Below are 19,567 nucleotides of genomic sequence, written 5' to 3'. Positions count from 1 at the left end.
GCTCTAAAATATGGTAAAATAATCTAGTTTTCACCACAGTAACTATAGACACTATAGAACACAAAGATAGTGTAGATGCCGTTTTTGAACTATAGGACACAAAGATAGTGTAGATGCCGTTTTTGACTCCCACTGACCCTTAGAAAAACAAATGTGGAACGGGATATAAGAGGGCTGGGGAAATGTTCCCCAGCCCCAATGAGGGTTTAGTGGCCCAAGCACCTTTAAAAAACAAATCAAAATGTGTGATCCAGAGTCCCAAATGTGACTATAAAGAACTATGACCCAAGTTCTGTGATGCAAAAATATAAAACATGAAATGTAAGCCCACAGTGACATGGTGTCACATCAAACACCATGCCAACTGGATTGACAGCTATGAAGACGTAGTGCGCTGGCTAAAGTGAGCTCTTTAGAAATGTGTACTGAGTGCAAGTCCTGCACTCACAACTGGTTGCTCCCATGTTCTCCAGAGACAGTGCACAAGTGGAATTGAGAGAGGGCTCATGCACTGCTCACGGCATCACATATAATAGGGCATGCTGGCCATGGTCAAAAGTCTTCATTTCTAGTTGAAGAGGTGTTCTCTGAAGGCCAGGCCCTGGACCCAAAGCACATTGCATGGTTATAGGTTAAGCCTAGCCAGATTTTAGATTGGTTGAGAAAACATACAAACAGTTATAATAGACAACCTTAAGGACATTTCACCATAAAACATAACACTGCATATTGTGGAAACTAGCAAAACTCTCCAAAAAGGCAGGTATGTGCAACAGTGAAGGCCAACTCCAGATAATCTATTTGGAACCAAATCTTATTCACAATTTAATCAAGCCTTAGAAGAGATATGGATACTTAGATCTCTGGGAGATATGGGTACTTAGATCTCTGACACCTTCCTAATAGGTGTGGCGGATAATCCCTTTTTTGTTTATCAAAGTGACACTGATCAATTTGAGGGTAGGATCCTCAGAGACAATAAATTACTCATTAAAATTCGAAGTTTACCTTCCTGCTGTGTCATCGTGCCGCAGTATTACATGCAATTAGCCTTCCAGAACTCAGCCGATACGAGGTAAAGTGGTGAACAACTAATAATACAAAATAAAAAATATATAAGCAAATCAATTTTTTTTCTTGAAAACAACATTGCTCTTCTAGATCATTCATAATAAAAGTGGTACATTGGGCCTATTTTCCGACCCTGATTACTACCAGAGGCTGTATCTTAAACCTCTGCACACAATGGGAATGGCTATGTCTGCTTTTATGTGAAACCACTTTCTAAAATGCATACATTTAATTTAGAATTTCTTTGAGTTAGTGGTACAGACAGCATAGCTCGGAAAGTAAGAGAAAACTACTGCTACTGTTTCCGAGCTGTGCTGTCAGCAGCACATGTATTAAGTCTGAAAAATGTCTGCACTTAAGAAAGTGCACCTGCAAAAAAATAGAGGCACAGTGTTCATAATAGGGTCCCATTACTCATGTTAATTCTTCACCTTTATACAAAGCCATAGGTCAGCCTCTCGCACAAGGAGAAAACAGTGAGTCAGTCTGTGTTCACCCACAGTACAAGGAGGGGGAGGGATCTGAGTACTTTCTACAATTGAGGGTTCTGAGAAAGTTGTGTTATTTTGTTTACTAAACACTAAAGCAAAGCAATTCTTCCCAATGAACTAAGGGCCACATGTACAAAGCATTTTTGCACTCGGAAAAAGGCCAGTAGGGCCGTTACTGACCGCAAAAGTGCTTTTACATATGTACACAACACAAACTGCAATTCGGTAACAGTAACGTATCAAATCATAATTTGGGTTTGCAATTCAGTATTTGGAAGGGGCCAGTTTAGGGCGTCCCTTCCAAGTACTGAATCTGAATGGGGTGTATGAATGTTTTGCGAACGAATTACGGTCGCAAAACATTCATATTTTACGGACTCCTTAAAGGAGGTGTTAATCCATCCGCAAATGGGAAGGGATCCCAAGGGGACCCTGCCCCAAGGACAATGGAAAACAAATATGTTTTAATAGCAGACAGTGGCCCCACAGACCACTGTCTACTTTCAAAAAATGAAAGTGCAAAGTTTCATTTTTACTTTTTAAATGCATCCCGTTTTCTTTTAAAGAAAGCGGGTTGCACTTAAAACAATAAAAGTCTGTTTTATTAAAAAGCAATCACAGACATGGTGGTCTGCTGACCTCAGCAGGCCACATCCCTGTGATGGCTGCAATCTCTAATGGGTAGCAAATTGCGACCTACCTCATTAATATGCATGAAGTGTGTCTTATTGCTAACATTAGGAATACCGATTTCCTAAGTGCGAGTTGGAGAGAATCGCAATTAGGAAATTGGTATTCCTAAATTTTAGTGCATCTGGCCCAAAATGATTTCAAAATGAAAAGTGTTTAAGTAATAAAGAATAGGAGATTCTTTATATAAAACTCCTGTGTTGGGATTCGAACTAAGAACAAGATACTGAGATTTCCTGGGTAACGTACAAGCTGCTGTGCAATAAGAGCTGTAGTTGCAACAATGCTATCTATGTGAAGAGATAGCTTATGCCTGTTATCTAGAGGACAAAGGATAAAGTGCAAGAAATCTGAAGCGAGTAGACAGTAGCAAAGTGTTGGAAGCCGCAGTGTTTCGCACAAAAATAAAAAATAAATTACAGTGCACTTCCAAAAGCAGAGAACAAGGAAAATGAAAATGTTTTGCTGAAATAAAAATTGGAAGATGTGTTATAGGAAACCCCTCTTCTGAAATTGGAACCAATAATAACAACAATAGCATTTTCAATGAAAACAACTAACTTCTAGTCTATTGCTTATATTCGGTTGAATGGAATCGCAACAACACTACCAAGAGGCAATCACTGCTTACTATCTAGGTCAGTGCTTCTCAGTGGGAGGTCCACGAAGCCTGACAATGAAAAATTAACAGGTTAATGAAGTGTATGTATAATTAGGAAGGAAAATGTAAAATTAAACATACCTTCTGCAAATGTGAAGGAACTTGAAATGGGAGACTGAACACTGAGTTACTATCCTGCAATTGATTTGTGGGAGTAGTTCAAGTGCATTAAACAGAATATAGTATAACAGAATATAGTATGGATAATGAGTGGCCTCAATTGAATTTATAAAAGCTCCACATTTCCCATTAAAATTTAGATTTTTTTATATTTGTTTGTGAATTAAATTTTTCATCATTTGTGTATTTGTTTGATGAATGTTTATTTCAGTATTTTTTGTGTATTGTTTTGTGGTTCAAATCATAGAAATTTCTTAGGCTCGCATCCCAGAATACCAGTAATGACTCTGAGGTTCCCTGGATTCAAATAATAATTCAGTGGGAGTCGCCGGGTTCCAGTAATGTTTCAGTGGGGGACAACAGAAGTCAAAAGGTTAAGAACCTCTGATCAAAAGTTTAATAAACTCTGATCTAGTTAGTAAAAGAATGCCCTCTGAAGAAAGCAGCCTGTAGTATGCATGTCGGGAGCTGCTGGATCACACACAAACAACGGATAAATAAATACAGTTATTTAAATCATTTTAACTGCGTATTTGTGCTGATGCTGAATGAAGTGCTGCTGAAACCTAAAACCGCAAAATACAAAGCAAGTGGATACAACGTAGACCCGGAGAGAAGAACACCGGCAAAGCATTCAACCACCCTCCTCTCCTGCTCGGGAGTGCCGATGGTGAATGAGTTTTTAAAAGTCATCTGATTGTGGAAAACAGCTGAAAAATAGAGACATACAGATACTATTTATGTGGTTAAAAAGATTTAAAGAACTGTATAACAAGAAAGTGGATTAAAGTGTCAAACAACTCCGTTATGTTCGGAGGGGCCGGCACAAGTTTATATTCGTGAAATTGTCGATTGGCTACTGACCAAGCATTTATTGGAAAATGCACACAAAAAAAAATACGCATCATCTTATAACAGATACAGATGAACACATCAAAACAGAGTTGTACCCTGTACTCAGTCCTGATGAAACCCTAAAACAACAGGGGTCGAAACACATCGACTACCAAGAATTAGGGTGTTATAGAAGTGCCAACCTCTGATAGGCGACCTGTGTGACTGATCTGGTGCCTCATGTAGGCTAAAATAATGTGTTCTAACCCCTGATGTTGTATATTTAGTTGAGGAGTATTGGTAATTGTGACAAAGAATTGCAACTCTTTCTGTAACAAAGTAGTGAACTTGTGCATTTTAAAGTATTTTTCTAATTTGTTAATTTTTCACATTTTTTTCTGTTGGTTTTAAACTCTCCCGAATTAGATGTGGGCCGTTGAAGTTTATATAATATTCAACTGGTGGTTATGTCATCCAGTGGTTATGATTTGCCATGTAAAATGAACTTACAAATTGTAGAATGTATATAAAGCAATGAAAAAGTGGTCATGCTAATTAAATTTCTTGATCACTATGAAGCAATTTGTGTGTAAATAATTTCAGACAAGGTACTTTGTGTTTGTAGCTTTTCAAGTGGTCTAACCTTGCTGAATTAGCAGACCCAACCTCTTGGTTTCTACTTTTAGAACGTTGGCATCTTCTTGGTGCCTGAAGCCTGTACCCAGAGTCACCTGACTAGGTATAGTTGGCAGTTGGTCTTTGTGTAATGCTCCCAGACAGTGATACAAAGGTTCAATAGGTGTTGGCAGGATGGGCGATCTCTGACTTGATTGGGGGAGGAGTTGTCACCTACCACACTTGCACATCACAAAAAGACTCTGCCTCAGCACACTCACAAAGGGTATGACACCAGTATATTGTGCCCCCAGACAGGCCAGGGCCAGGGAAAGCAGGCAGGAAATTACAAACACCTCAGAGGGGGAAAACGTCTAGAAACAACTTCTACTTCAAAGGTGTCAAAAAGTATAAATATTGGACCCTCAGACCCAACTCTTCAGTACACATATGGACCTCTGAAAGACTCGAAAGAAAGACTGCCGTGCTGCTCTGCTTCAAGAAGGACTGGACCTGCGTCTGGAACTCAGGCCCACCAGAGTGACTCCAAGAGCTAGTTGGCTAACTTCCACCCAACACCTCGACTTTCTGTGCTGTGAGTCTTGCCCCACAAGTGGTGCCACCCCAGTCTTGGACCCTTGTAAGTTGGCCTGAATGTACTTTTCCAGCCCATCTGTAGTCCAAGCAGAGCTGGTGCAGAGCAAAACATCGCCTGGCAGCATCGCATCAGAACTGTCAATGTATGACACATCCCTGGCAGCAGGACTCTGCAGCTCCTTGGAACTGCAGTGGCCTACACATCCTCGATGTAGGACCTCAGCTCCTCTGAACCCCTACTGCGCAATACACAGTGGTAGCTCCTTTATAGGAGCAGAGGAGCGTTGCCTCACTTGTATTAGGCTCCCAATACCCCAAGGAAATAAAGCAGCTTGAATTCTTTATTTTTGGTGAGGTTTCATTTGTTCGGTGCCACTCACTTTGATCAAACAGCTCATTGTTTCACAGGCTCTGCTGGATGGAAATTACATAATGGCACATGCTAATAGAGAGGGAAGGCTCCGAGAGGGTGTGGCTGCTGCTTGTAGAGAAGGGAACCTATGTAATTAAACTGTGCATGACATGCGTACTTAAGGCTGCTCCCTACAACTCCATTCAGTCTCGAGGGCAGGGGCTGGGCCAGCCTATGCTGCCCTCTGTGTCTTCACTGGGGCACTGTGTTGCTTTGTCCAACCAATACTGGCGTAGCTCTCATGCTATTTAATATAATAAATTACATAAGAGCTACTTCGGCATCAGCTCTTCGGCACAAAGCAACCTCCACAAAGACGGAATCTACTCATGAAGGGTCACTATTACAGCATTTTAGCGACTCACAAAGGGTCACAGCATGTTGGAATACAATACAATACAGCATGCAACCATGCGGATGTAACCTAGAGCCCATGGTGACTGCACGCGCTGGGTGGAGCCGAACCAAGAAGTGGTTATGTTCACTGGTTGGATGATTGTGCTGTACCATAAGCTTGAACGTTTCATTTGCCAGTGGATGGCAATCTCGGGACTGGATTTCCTCTGTATGGTGCAATAGCGCTGAGAATGCCTTGGTGACAGCTCACCTGTGTCTACAGGATATGTGTGCCACAGCGCTTGATGTGCATCTAGGCGCTATAGATAGTGAAAACAGAGAAGGAACGTTCAGCGGCAAGATCATTAGTGAATAACCGGTCATCCCTTCACGCTGTACGTCAGATTTTTTCCCTTTGCTGACAAACTAATGAGAAGAGTGAGTGACTTGCAGATGCGACCAACTTATCGGTATAAACTACGAATTTCCGTTTACCATGCTTCTCTGAGAGCAAGCTGAGGGCAGAAACCCCTTGATTTTTTAGGTCTCGGCCTGGCGAAAATCTGCCATGCAGAGGCTTTTTGGAATAGATGCGATTCCAGAAGTCATGTCGTGGCTCCACCTACAATTGTGATTGGTGCGAGTCATTTTGCGTTATGGATGATGCAAAACACAGTGTAATGATTGCACCGGAGGCAATCATTACACTGAGGGTTGCCACCCTGTCCCCTTTTGGTCCCGCCCACCGGGATTTGATCTTTTACTTGCGGCAGGAGACACTGTCTCCTAATTAGCCGCTAGGCACTTTTTTTTTTGTATTACTGCGTTTGCCTTCAACAATGGCTGACGCGCTTTGCATTTCTCTGTTCTCTGCGCTTTTCATTTCTCTGTTCTCTGCGCTTTTGCAGTTTTAAGCAAAATGTGTCTCAAGATTTCTTCATTTTCTTTTTTTTTTTAAAGAAGTTTACTAACAATAAGGTTCAGTGTCCTTTTATGTTTTTTTCAACGAACTAGCCTTTCCGGTCAAGAGGTAGAGGAGATCGGAGAAACCTTACACTGTTCTTTGCGGGGATATTTCTGCAACAATATGGGTATTTTTTTCAGCAGTTAAAACGCATGTATGATTTCCTTAAAGTCGACCAGCTGGACCCGTTTAAGTCGACACCCTGTCAATGGAAGTTTGATAAATTCCTAGGAACCCACATGCTGTGATGCCTCGTTTTATGGGGATAACTTAATGCCTGAACTGGACCTCAAGTGTTGCTGTAGTTAATGTTCTTAACGGGGATTGCGCGCTTTGCAACTTGAAGGCGCTATGCTGTGCAGCTTCAAGTTGTGCAGTTTCAGGTTATTTGCAGCCCTGGTTTGGCTGCACCCCCAAGAAACAGCAGCTGGCCCTTTCACTACTGTTTGCAGTCTTTCAGCCCTACCTCCCTCCCGGGAAGGAGGGTTTGTTTGTTGTTTTATTTCTTTGCGGGGGGGGGGGTGGGTGCACACTTTTAGAGCTCGCTCCCTCCCCCTTTCCTCTTTTTGGCGGGATGTAAAGCTTACCAGACACAGAACACTCCCCACCAGACACAGGTCACTGCTCACCAGGTATGGGTCTTGCCTCACCTGACACAGGTCACTGCTCACTAGACAAAGAAGCCCACTCGCTAGACAAAGAACACCCCTCACCACACACAGAACTGTGCTCATCAGACACAGGACACCCCTCACCAGACACATGACTGTTCTCATCAGACACAGGACACCACTCACCAGACACAGGACTGTGCTCATCAGACACAGGACACCTCTCACCAGACACAGGACTGTGCTCATCAGACACAAGACACCCCTCACCAGACACAGGACTGTGCTCTCTACTACTCTCTACTACTCACTCTATACTACTCACTCTCTACTACTCTCTACTACTCACTCTCTACTACTCTCTACTACTCACTCTCTACTACTCAGTCTCTACTACTCACTCTATACTATTCTCTACTCTCTACTCAACTACTCTCTCTACTACTCTCTCTCTACTCACTCTCTACTACTCACTCTCTACTACTCACTCTCTACTACTCTCTACTCTCTACTACTCACTCTCTACTACTCTCTACTACCTACTACTCACTCTCTACTACTCTCTACTCTCTACTCCTCACTCTCTACTACTCACTCTCTACCACTCTACTATCTACTCTCTACTCCTCTCTCTACTACTCTCTCTACTACTCACTCTCTACTACTCACTCTCTACTACTCTCTCTCTACTACTCACTCTCCACTACTCACTCTCTACTACCTCTCTCTCTACTACCTCTCTACTACTCACTCTCTACTCTCTACTACTCACTCTCTAGTCTCTACTACTCACTCTCTACTACTCACTCTCTACTCTTCTACCTCTCTCTACCTCTCTCTCTACCTCCCTCTCTACTACTCTCTACCTCTACCTCTCTACACGCACACATATGCACAAATATATATATATATATATATATATATATATATATATATAGATTATCTACAGGCGGTCGCCAGTAGATAGTTATAGTTAGGACCGTGTTTCCATAGGAAATCCGCAACATTCTATTTGGAATAACTTTGGCGCCGGTTGACGAATCCTCGTGAAATTTTCAAAATAGGTGGGGCGCTTCGCTCCGCTCCTACCCTGAAAGCCTCGGGGGGATTCGTCAAGCGGGGGCTGAGAAAAAAGGGGGGTCCCAAAAAGCGTTTTGCCCATGCAATTTTCCATAGGGACCTTTAGTCCAAGGTACAGCCCGAACGGCTGAACAGAATTACTAGTCCTCAGGTCAGGGAAGTGCCTTTTGCAGGTCTGGTGTCAATCTGTTCAGTAGTTCCTGAGAAAATCAAAAGTAAAATCATAGGGGGAGGAGCCTAGCGCGCAACCAAGATGGCCGCGTAGGCTTACGGCTCTCGAGGGCCTCCGCAACCTCCCACGTCTATCCTGACTCAATCCTGGTTTATTTGACGGGCTTTTGCAGATGAACCTGCGCTGAGGTGCCACCTGTTTTCTAAATTCAGATCGGACGCCGGGACCCGGAATGGTTGCACTCCGAAGTTTGCGGCCTGCTCTTGCCTTGGTCCCGATCTCGAGCTGGTGAAGTGCCCGGGTACGAAGTGAACAACAGCGGCTGGCTGGGCTTGACCTGCCACGGACCCCGCACTTTCACTTTCGTTTTCGAGTTTGTTCTCTGATATCGGCTGAGAGACTTTGGTGTTTCAGAGGGGCGCGGACGGCGCAGTGTCTGGCCTGACTCTCGGACTATCCAGGGGCTGACTGTCAGCGACGGCTGTGTTCATTCAAATTAGCTACCTGGTCCCCCTTTTTCCCGGTGCGAGCGGGTGCCAGCCTTGGTGGCCACCGGAAGATGGCGGTGAGACTAGACGGAGACAAGTCGAAACCCAAGTCAACCCGGAGGGGTACCTATACCCAGGTCAATAACATGGATCGATATGCGCAGGCGAAGGTATCCCCTGGTGGCTCGCATAAATCGCCTGAGAGGTCTAAGGGGGTCTCAGGCCCGTCAGAATTGACCCTGCTGGACGTCATGGGTGCCATTGAGGAGATGAAGACCGCTGTGGGTCAGCAGTTTGATACCCTGGCTCATAAACTGGACGCGGTCCTGATCGATGTGAATTTGGTCAGGGCAGACCTGTCCAAAACTAACGAGCGGGTCGACTCCTTGAGTCAAGCGGCATCAAGCCTCACTGTGGACGTGGCCGCCCTGCAGACGGAGGTCCGTAGGTTGCGACTAGCCAGTGACCTGACGGACCGTCGACTTGAGGACTCCGAAAGCAGGGCTAGACGGAACAACGTCCGTATCATTGGAGTGCCGGAAAGATCGGAGGAATCTGCTGCGGATCTTTTTGTGGAGGACTTGGTGACCAATCGTCTCGCGCCCAAGGGACTGAGCAAGTTCTTTGCGGTGGAGCGGGCCCACAGGATTCCGGGTGGTGCGCCCAAGGTGGGTGCTCCCCCACGGCCTATAATCGCCCGACTTTTTAACTTTCGGGATAGGGATGCTATCCTTCAGGCGTCTAGGGTGGCCGGGCTGCTGAAGTTTGAGAACTCCAATGTCAGCTTTTATCCGGACTTCACGCAAGCTGTCCAGAAACAACGGCTGGGATTTTTGGTGTCAAACGGCGCTTGAGGGACATGGAGCTGAAATATGCCATGTTATTCCCGGCGAGGCTGCGGGTTGAGTTCCAGGGTCGTTCCCACTTTTTCGACCGGTCGGAGGCGGTTGGAGACTGGTTGGATGCCCTGCCTCGGGGACAGGATCGAGACAGTCGGATGGCGGAGAGCGGACGGGATGTGGTGGAGCAGGACTAGAACTTGGTCCCTGGCGATGGACTGGACTGGCGATGTTTTGTACCTTGGCTCAACTGCAATCTAGTTTGGCACAACATGCCCTCCAAATGCCTGGGGGTTGTGGGGAGCTTATTGGGATCTTTTCCTCCTTCTGGGGTTTTTTCCTTTTTTGTGGTATATGCTAGGGCGACAGGCACACTGCGAGTTGGGGGGGCTGTTTGGGCTCAAGCAGGGGTGCAGGGAGGGGGGAGTTGTAGTTCGGGGATTGGGGGGGAGGGGGGTTGTGGGTGATTGTTTGTTTGTTTTGCAAAAAAAAAAAAGAAAAAAAAAAAAAGTAAAATCATATATATATGTGGGCGGAGCCTAACCACATATCTCATCCTAAGATCTGATTGGCTGTCAGCACTTCATCCAAGAAGTGTTGGCAGCCATCTTGGGACCAATATACATGATAGCAACTCATTAAAAAGCATTGCAGTTAATAGAAGGTTTTAAGACTTTAGTTACATTATAAATCATTTGTTGATGGTACCATCCTCATTTTAGGAATTGTGGTATGTTCTAAGGTGATTTCACCATGTGAAAAAGCCTTCTGCTGGGATATCATGATTGAGAGAAAAATATTTTCTCATGCTTTTCCCACAGAGTTTTGGAAGGTGATCTATAAGCTAAACTGAGAGCTTATTTTCTGTAAATTCACATTATCTTTCTCAGACATGTGAGAATGAAGTCTGACATTCTCAGTAAAACATGTACATCCAACAAGGGCAGAGACTGTCAGTTGATTCCTTTGTGTTCTACTGCAGCTTCCCAGAGTGTTCCAAAGAACAACTAGAGCGCTAACAGTCCTACTTATGATAAACATATGGCACACCTGAAGCCATCTTGCTTGAATTAAAGTGGCAACTCTTAAAACATTTAATTTAAAAAGGAACAAAATGAGGGGGTTCATTTTTCCATAAAAAGTATGATTAGTGCTGCAGAAAGAAAAATTAGGGCACATTTTGAGTGACTTCTCAAATCCTCTTCTATTTCATTAAAAATTTCTGACATGCAGACTGAAACATGCACTTTCAATACCAGCAGCGTTTTTCCCTGGTGAGCAGTAGCTTTACTACAGTGATCTAATGAGCAAAAAGAGTGCTTACATTCTGAATTCATGGCAAATGTGTGACACATCTGAATGCCTTCTTGATGGAATCAAAGTAAAAAACTGAAAGTATTTCCTACTGAGGAGACTGCAGTAAATGAGGAAATTAGGAAACTTCATAACAAATAAGTCTCCCAAGATGGCCACAGAAACAAAAGAGCCCAAATGTAGCCCAAATATCACCCAGATGTAGCCCAAGTATAGCCCAATGACAGAATGTCCCAGAGTGTTCTTAAAAACAACTAGAGCGCTTACTGTCTTCATTATGACAAAAGTATGGCACACCTGAAGCCATCTTGATTGGAATAAACTGGTAAAACTTAAAACATTTAATTTCAAAAGGAACACAATGAGGGGGTTCATTTTGCCATAGAAATTATGATTAATGCTGAAGAAAGAAAATGAGGGCACATTTTGAGTGACTTCTCAAATCCTCTTCTATTTCATTAAAAAATTCTGACATTCAGACTGAAACATGCGCTTTTAATACCAGGAGCAGACTTCCATGGTGAACAGTAGTTTTACTACAGTAATCTAATGAGTAACTAGAGTGCTAACATTCAGAATGTATGGCAAATGTGTGACATATCTGAATACCTTCATGATGGAATCAAAGTAGAAAACTGAAAGCATTTCCTACTGAGGAGACTGCAGTACATGAGGAAATTAGGAAACTTCATAACAAATAAATCTTCCAAGATGGCCACCGGAGACAAAAGAGCCCAAATGTAGCCCAAAATCACCCAGATGTAGCCCAAATATAGCCCAATGACAGAAGTGTGCAAAACACTTATTATTTTGTGTTTTTGCAGTGTTATATAGTGCAGACTTGTCAGGTATTGGAGTGCTTTACATGAGCATTGGTTGCATCACACAAGAACAAATTCATTTTGGTTGTAGACATGAGGAGACTAAGTGATTTGACCAAAATCACAGAATGACGAGCTGAAGCAGAAACTCCAACCTGCTTCCCCAGTTGCAAAGTCTGCAGTTCTGGAAGTAACACCACATCCTCTCCCCTAAGTGCAACATTTAATCAAGTGGTCAACTGGTTGAAAAACATAAAGATAACAAAGAATTTAAAAGTGCTTTGTCGCTATTTGAAAACTCAGAAAATATGTCCTTATTTTAGTCTTTTAGAGCACTAACCATAATTTTGATGCCAATAAGACCCTCTCATATATGTAATTTCTAAAGGAAATGCTCTAGGTATTACAGTTTTGATTACATCAAGATGACGTCAGGCGTTCCACACTTTTGTAATAAATATAGAATGTTAGCAATCTAGTTGTTCATTAGGATACTGTTGAGAGGCAGAGGCCAGGGGCACGGACTCTGAAAATTTAAGGCAGGTAGAAGGGTGCAAAGGCAACAATTTAACCACACTGAGCAGGCAGGAAGGGCCGTGGCAGCACAACAGACTATGGAGGGCAGTGGAAAGGGGGGCAGGGGCAACAAACCAACAATACAGGACTTGCAAGAGAGGCTGTGGCAATGTAATAGACCATTGTGGGCAAAAGGAAGAGGCAATGGTAGTACAACCATACATGCCAACAGACCCGATTCAGCCAGGAAACGTCCAATGTTTTTAAGCTCAAATGGGCTTTATTTGATCCGTCTCCTGTCTACAACCTCCTCTGTTTCAATGTAACTCAAAGGGGAACATCAATACCCCAGTTTATTTTCAAAATCTCCCTCTTACCAAGTTCAAAATGTTCGCAAGTATGGTACATTGGATCATGGAAGGAAATGGGGTAGGGACATGGACTTGGATAACAAAGGACAGGAGGGACATGGAGAGGTGCACCAAACTGACCCTGCAGGGCAGGCATCAGGGTTTGCAGCAGCACAATACACCACACAGGGCATGCGGGACGGGAGTGCAGCACAACAATCCATAGAAAGCAAGAGGGAGGGGACAGGACCATGCACATGGACAACAGAGAACAGAGGGGCAAGAGGCAATGGTAGCTAGCTGACCATAATGGACAGACAGGAGAGAAAGCTGCAGTGTAACAGACCACAAAGGGCAGGAGGAACAGATCAGGGTCATTACAATGGAACAGACAAGCCAGGAGGGAGGCAGTAGGGGTCTGCACATTTAAACAGAGGGCTGGGGGCAAGGGGGCAGGAGCAGCAAGATAGCCATGGAGGTCAGGCAGGATGGGCACTAGAAGCAAGACACACCATGAAGAGCAACACTGAGACTGTGATGGCATACACACAGACCATGGAGGGAAGGTGGGAGGAAGTCAGGGGCAGCTAGCTGACCACACAGGGAAGGTGGGAGGGGCCATGGCAGCACAGAAGAACATGCATGGCAAGTGGGAGGGTTAGTGGCAGCACAATGGCTATGATGGGCAAGAAGGAGGGTGCAGGGGCATGCACAAAGGACGATGGAGGATAGAAGGGAGGGTCAGGACCTGTGCACAGACAAGAAAGTTCAGGGGAAGGGGCCTCACAACAGACCGCACGGGGCAGGCAGGAGGAGCAGTTGCAGCACAACAGACCAGGGAGGGCAGAAGGGTGTGGCAGTACAATGGACCATGTAGGACAGGAGGAAGAGGATAGGGGCATGGCATGTGGACAGGCAGGGTGGAGGTGGCAGGGACAGGTTACAGTCATCTGACAATGCTAGGCAGGTGGGAGAGGAGTGGCAGCTCAACAGAACACTCAGAGTAGATAGGAGTGGCAGGTCCATGGAACATGGTGGGCAAAAAGGATGGAGCAGGGGCATGCACAAAGACATCGGAGGGCAGGGGAAAGGAGAATAGGGGCAGCAAGCTAAGCACAGAGTTTAAGCAGGAGGTCAATGATGGGGCATAGAATTGGGCAATGGAGGGCAGGAGGAGTGGGCTGGTACATCATACTAAATTGAGGGCAGTGGCAGCACATCAGACCATGCATGGCAGGAGGGAGGAGGCTAGTCCATGGATTCACACAACAGAGGATAGGGAGGAGGGGGATGGGGCAGAAAGCTAACTGTTCAGAGAAGGCGGGTATTAGGAACTTTATTGTTTTTAAAACATGTGTCTGTGTGAACTACTTAATATATGAACAAGTATGCAGCATAATCTCACTTTTATTCAGGAAGAAGAGGACGTTTGTGACTGTGACTCCGGGCTCACTTGGCAGAAACACCCCCTGACCCTCCACCCCCTATCGCAAAATGTAATGCCCGTGAAAAGGGTAGGTGAACACAGTGTTATATAGAACATAGTCCTGAGAGCACGATTGAAAATGAAAACTAGATATAGTGTATGGTATAAACTATGCACCAAAAAGTGTGATATAAGATGAACCGGGCGTGAAATATAATATGCAATACATTGTGCGCAATTACAGATTCATTGGAGAGCGCGAGATAGCACAGGCACTAGCGCGTGCTATGCGTTATGCGCCTTGGAGTGTAATATGCACAGGGCAGTGTTGTGTAACCTAACTAGTCTCTAAGTTGTAATATAAAATATGTGCTGGGGAGTGTAACGTTGCATATGCACTGTGACAAAGATATGGATCCCAGATTGTAATATGTATGGCATAGCACTGTGCGTTATAACATAGGCATCGAGGAAGGCACGTTAGATGGGGCAATATAACCCGTGCAAAGACAAGTGTGGCATGACATATTCACGAGGTGGTGTTACAGTGCACATGGGCTAGAGAGTGTCATAGCATATGCACTAGCTAGTGGAATACAACACAGAGGTGTGTGGCACTCAGCAGGCAATGGTGGGTGTAACACAGCATTGGGCTCTGCCAGGAGCGCGCTGTGACTCTCAAGTGATGTTCGGCCCCTTTCCCGAGAGTAAAATAAAAAGTATTACACATCCGGCAGTGGATGTGTGTTTTATTAACCGTGAGGGGGGTTTCTTGCATAGTTTTGGTCGAATTTTTGTCGAATCCCCTTTGAATGGCTTGGTGTGCATGTGTATTAAATGTGCCCGTCAATAGCTACCCATGTTTGTATAAATAAGAAACATCAGACATGTCAGAGCTTCACTAGTGGTGTAAATACATTCCACGTGGATTCATTGTATGCATAGTCGCCTTTTAATGAATATCACGCAAATCGTCATGGTGATAGGTACGTACGGTTTGTCCAGCATGTCCTAGGTGTGTCTATAAATATATATTTTTTTAAAATAATAAAAAACAGTGGCCGGCCCTGGGGATTGGGGTCAAAAAAATATAATTAGGAGATAGGCCCTGGGGGATGGGGTCATCAGGGCCAATAAATTAGAATAAGAAGGGGCACCACACAGCCCCCCTGTAAATAAAGAAAAGACTGGCATTGTGCCGGAGGCCACGCCCCCTCCATGCAGCACTCTGCAAACGCGCCCCCTGGCGAATTGTAAATTGGGTAATTAATTCCTCTTCAATACTGAGGGTCCCTGAGGGCCAACTAGCCCAACAGGCATCTCCAGTATGCGCCAGGGAGCTGCGCTGCAGACAGGTGTTCTGAGGCCAAGCCCCTTTTTACACCTCTCTGCAACGCAGATCTGTGGCGCTTACTGGAGGTACCTAGTGGTCTAGTTTGACCCTAGGGACCCTTAGGATTCAAGGGGACTTAATCTCTCAACTTAGAACAGCCACAGGGCGCGTTTACACAGTGGTGAAGGGAGGGGACGGGACCTGAGGTGACGTGTGCAAACACGCACTATGGCACGTTTTAAATTGGGGATATAATTTTGCTTCAATACTGAGGGCCCCTGGGGGCTAACTAGCCCACCAAGTGCTTCCAGTAAGCGCCACTGAGCTGCATTGCAGAGAGGTGGTCCAGGCCGTGCCACTTTTTACACCTCTCTGCAACGCAGCTCTGTGGCACTTACTGGAGGTACCTAGTGGGCTAGTTGGACCCTAGGGACCCTCAGGATTCAAATGAACTTAATCTCCCAACTAAAAACGGACACAGGGTGTGTTTACACAGTGGTGAAGGGAGGGGACGGAGCCTTAGTTAACGCTTGCAAAAACGCCCTGTGGCCTGTTTTAAGAGGTAGTTTTAATCCCCCTGCCCTATTATATACTAGGGGCTTACAGAGGAGGTCATGCTAATCACAGGGGGACCCCAACGCATAATGTTCCCTAGTGTATGTAGGTGTTTTCACTGTATTCTAAGTGTCTTTTAACATAGCACTGGCTCTAGGACTGGTTAGTCAGACTCAGTTACCACCAGTATCCGTCTGAAAAAGTTGAGGGTACAGGATGATTTTGCAACAAGGCTTCTTTCTGCTCTTCTTTTTGTTCTTTCTGCACGTTATCCTTATTCCTGCACTTTTCTTCGTCTTTGAGGATTTCTGTTGCTTCTTTCAGCACTTCTTTTTTCTCTTTCTGTGCATTTTTCTTCTTTCTTCACATGTCCTATCTCTGTAGGCATAGTTAGAAATTAGCATTTAAAAAACCTTTGAAATTCACAGAAAAAAACATAGATTTCAGGCACGTTATAGTTAGGAATTAGCATTTAAAAAACCTCAGAAATTCACTGAAAAAACCATAGGTTTCAGGGGTGTTATAGTTAGCTGGACTTTTCACTTGTACAAAACCATTGAAATTCCCCCGTTATAGTTAGTTCAGCTAACTATAACTCGCGCGCCCGCAATGCACTGCTGATGACGTCACATATTACATCACTCATGACATGGTCAGTGACATCACTCATGACATCACTGATGATATCTCAAATGACATCACTGATGACATCACTGATGACATCATCCTTGTGATAGAGTGGCAAACCTCCTCTCACCCTAATATAACCTTTGATACACACATTCAAAAATAGAGACTAAAATTTTCAAAACAATGGACATACCAATATCAGTTACAACAACCTCTTCAGTAATTCTAAGATCCACATACACATCCACTCATTCACCAACAGTCCTATACAGTCACTCATACATGTACTCACTCATCATATGTACTCATACACCTATACATCCTGTTACACAATGCCACTCATCCATAGAGTTACTCACACACATAGTCACTCATGCTAATAAAGAATCAAACATACATTTACTTGCATATACAGTTATACACACACCACCACACTTACTTCTACGGAAACTTACACATACTTAGTCTTTTAAACAATCACTTATAGAAACACATACTTATTCATACAGGAACTCTTTCAATCTCTCACTCTCACATATACTCACTTATATACACCAATAGTCACATATACTAGTTTAAAACATATGTAGTTACTCATAAAGACACTATTGAGACAGTCATTCACTCACTAACACACCCATACACACACTCATCCACCCATACAGCCCTGCACACATGCTGTCTTCAACACATACAAACAGTGAGTCACTCATTCATGCACCTATGCACTACATAATACCCCCCACCGAACCATGCAGACACTCAGACTGATACTCAAAAAAACAACTAATAACCTATATAGACACCCATGTAGCTACTCACCAACCCATGCAGCCACTTATACACAAAGTGAGAGACTGATACAGATATTTACATATTTAAACATTACTCACTAAGCCATGTATTCACTATGATACACTTAATCAGTCAGTTACACAATCAATTTTTCAAAAACAAATCATCCATTTAGACACTTATATACCCATTTATTCTTCCATCGACCTTGAGATATACATATATAAAACATATTTAATTTTCAGAAAAACACACATTCACTGGATGATGTCATCAGTGATGTCATCAGTGATGTCATTTGAGATGTCATCAGTGATGTCATGAGTGATGTCACTGACCATGTCATGAGTGATGTAATATGTGACGTCATCAGCAGTGCATTGCGGGCGCGCAAGTTATAGTTAGCTGAACTAACTATAACGGGGGAATTTCAATGGTTTTGTACAAGTGAAAAGTCCAGCTAACTATAACACCCCTGAAACCTATGGTTTTTTCAGTGAATATATATATACATACATACATACATATATATGCATTTAGATATATATATGTGTATATATATATACATACATTACCTACTGGCGGTTGCCAGTAGGTAGTTATAGTTAGGACCTATTATCCATAGGAAATCCGCAACATTCTATTTGGAATAACTAAGGCGCCGGTTGACGAATCTTCGCAAAATTTTCAAAACTGGTGGGGCGCTCCGGTCCGCTCCTATCCTGAAAGTCTCAGGGTCATTCGTCAAGTGGGGGCCGAGAAAAAAGGGGGGTCCCAAAACGTGTTTTCCCCATGCAATTTTCCATAGTGACCTTTAATTGCAGCTACAGCCCGAACTGCTGAACGGAATTACACCAAATTTGGCAAAGAGGTCACCCTTGGGTTACACTCGTACCTTTTGGTTAAATGGTGTAAATCCGTTCAATAGTTGCTGAGAAAATCAAAAGTAAAATCACATATATATCTATGGGCGCGGAGGATCCGCGCACCCTGCCGCGCACGAGCTGTATGCTAATTGGCTGTCAACACTCAAAACCCGGAAGTGTTGGCAGCCATCTTGTGCCTCGGTAGAACACAAGAAAACATTAAAACAAACGCGCAAAACACAAAAAGGGGGCAGGGTAGAAACACCCTGACCCCCTAGGCCTGCTCAGGTGGTCCCACAAGGACCCCCAGGGCCAAAAAAAGCATTTAAAAAAAAAAAGAAAAATCGGCGAGATTCGCGCACTCAGTGCGAATTTTAGCCGAAATTAAAAGAAAACGAAGCGCGGACTCCAGCGCTTTGTTGTTAATTAGCCCCCGGGGGGCCAACACCCGGGGGCAATGTGCATATTGTAATGGGGGGCCCATAGGGGGCCCCCAGCCCCGGGGACCGCCAACCCCTAGGACTTTATAAAATTATGTGGGGGGGCTCTCAACTCCCCAGCCCCGGGGACCGCCACCCCCGGGGTACACAATGAAATGGGTGGGGGGCTCATGGCCCCCCACACGCCCTGGGGACTGCCACCTCCCCGGGGCACTAAATATTTAAAATAGGGGGTCCGTTATGGACTCCCAAGCCCCGGGGACCACCACCCCCTGGGGCTTTGAATTAAGTGCAGCCAATGATGGCCCTGGGGACCGCCACCCCCCAGGGCCGGCTCCTGCAGTGTCCCTGGGTGCCCACCCCCGGTACACTGTAGTTATCAAGGGTATTTAATCTCTCAAAATAAAACGTACACAGTGCGTGTTTACACAGTGGTGAAGGGAGGGGATGGGGCCTGAGGTGATGTGTGCAAACACGCCCTGTGGCAGGTTTTAAGATGGGGAAATCCCCTTCAATCCTGAGGGACCCTGGGGGCCAACT

General features: G+C 44.5%; 1 protein-coding gene across 2 annotated transcripts in view; it reads right to left on the bottom strand.

The window, feature by feature from the left end:
* Positions 1 to 19,567, bottom strand: part of LOC146799172 (interferon-induced very large GTPase 1-like) — a 139,340-nt gene that overhangs the window by 48,031 nt on the left and 71,742 nt on the right. For both annotated transcript variants that reach the window (XM_085626592.1, XM_085626593.1), the window contains one exon: positions 1,009 to 1,091. In XM_085626592.1, coding sequence (XP_085482718.1) covers positions 1,009 to 1,024 — 16 coding nt within the window. In that variant the 5' untranslated portion in view covers positions 1,025 to 1,091. The remainder of the gene's footprint in view (positions 1 to 1,008; positions 1,092 to 19,567) is intronic.

This window comes from Triturus cristatus, chromosome 9 (assembly GCF_964204655.1).
Source record: "Triturus cristatus chromosome 9, aTriCri1.1, whole genome shotgun sequence".
In the NCBI taxonomy this organism is placed as follows: domain Eukaryota; kingdom Metazoa; phylum Chordata; class Amphibia; order Caudata; family Salamandridae; genus Triturus; species Triturus cristatus.
This window is presented reverse-complemented; position numbering and strand designations above follow the sequence as displayed.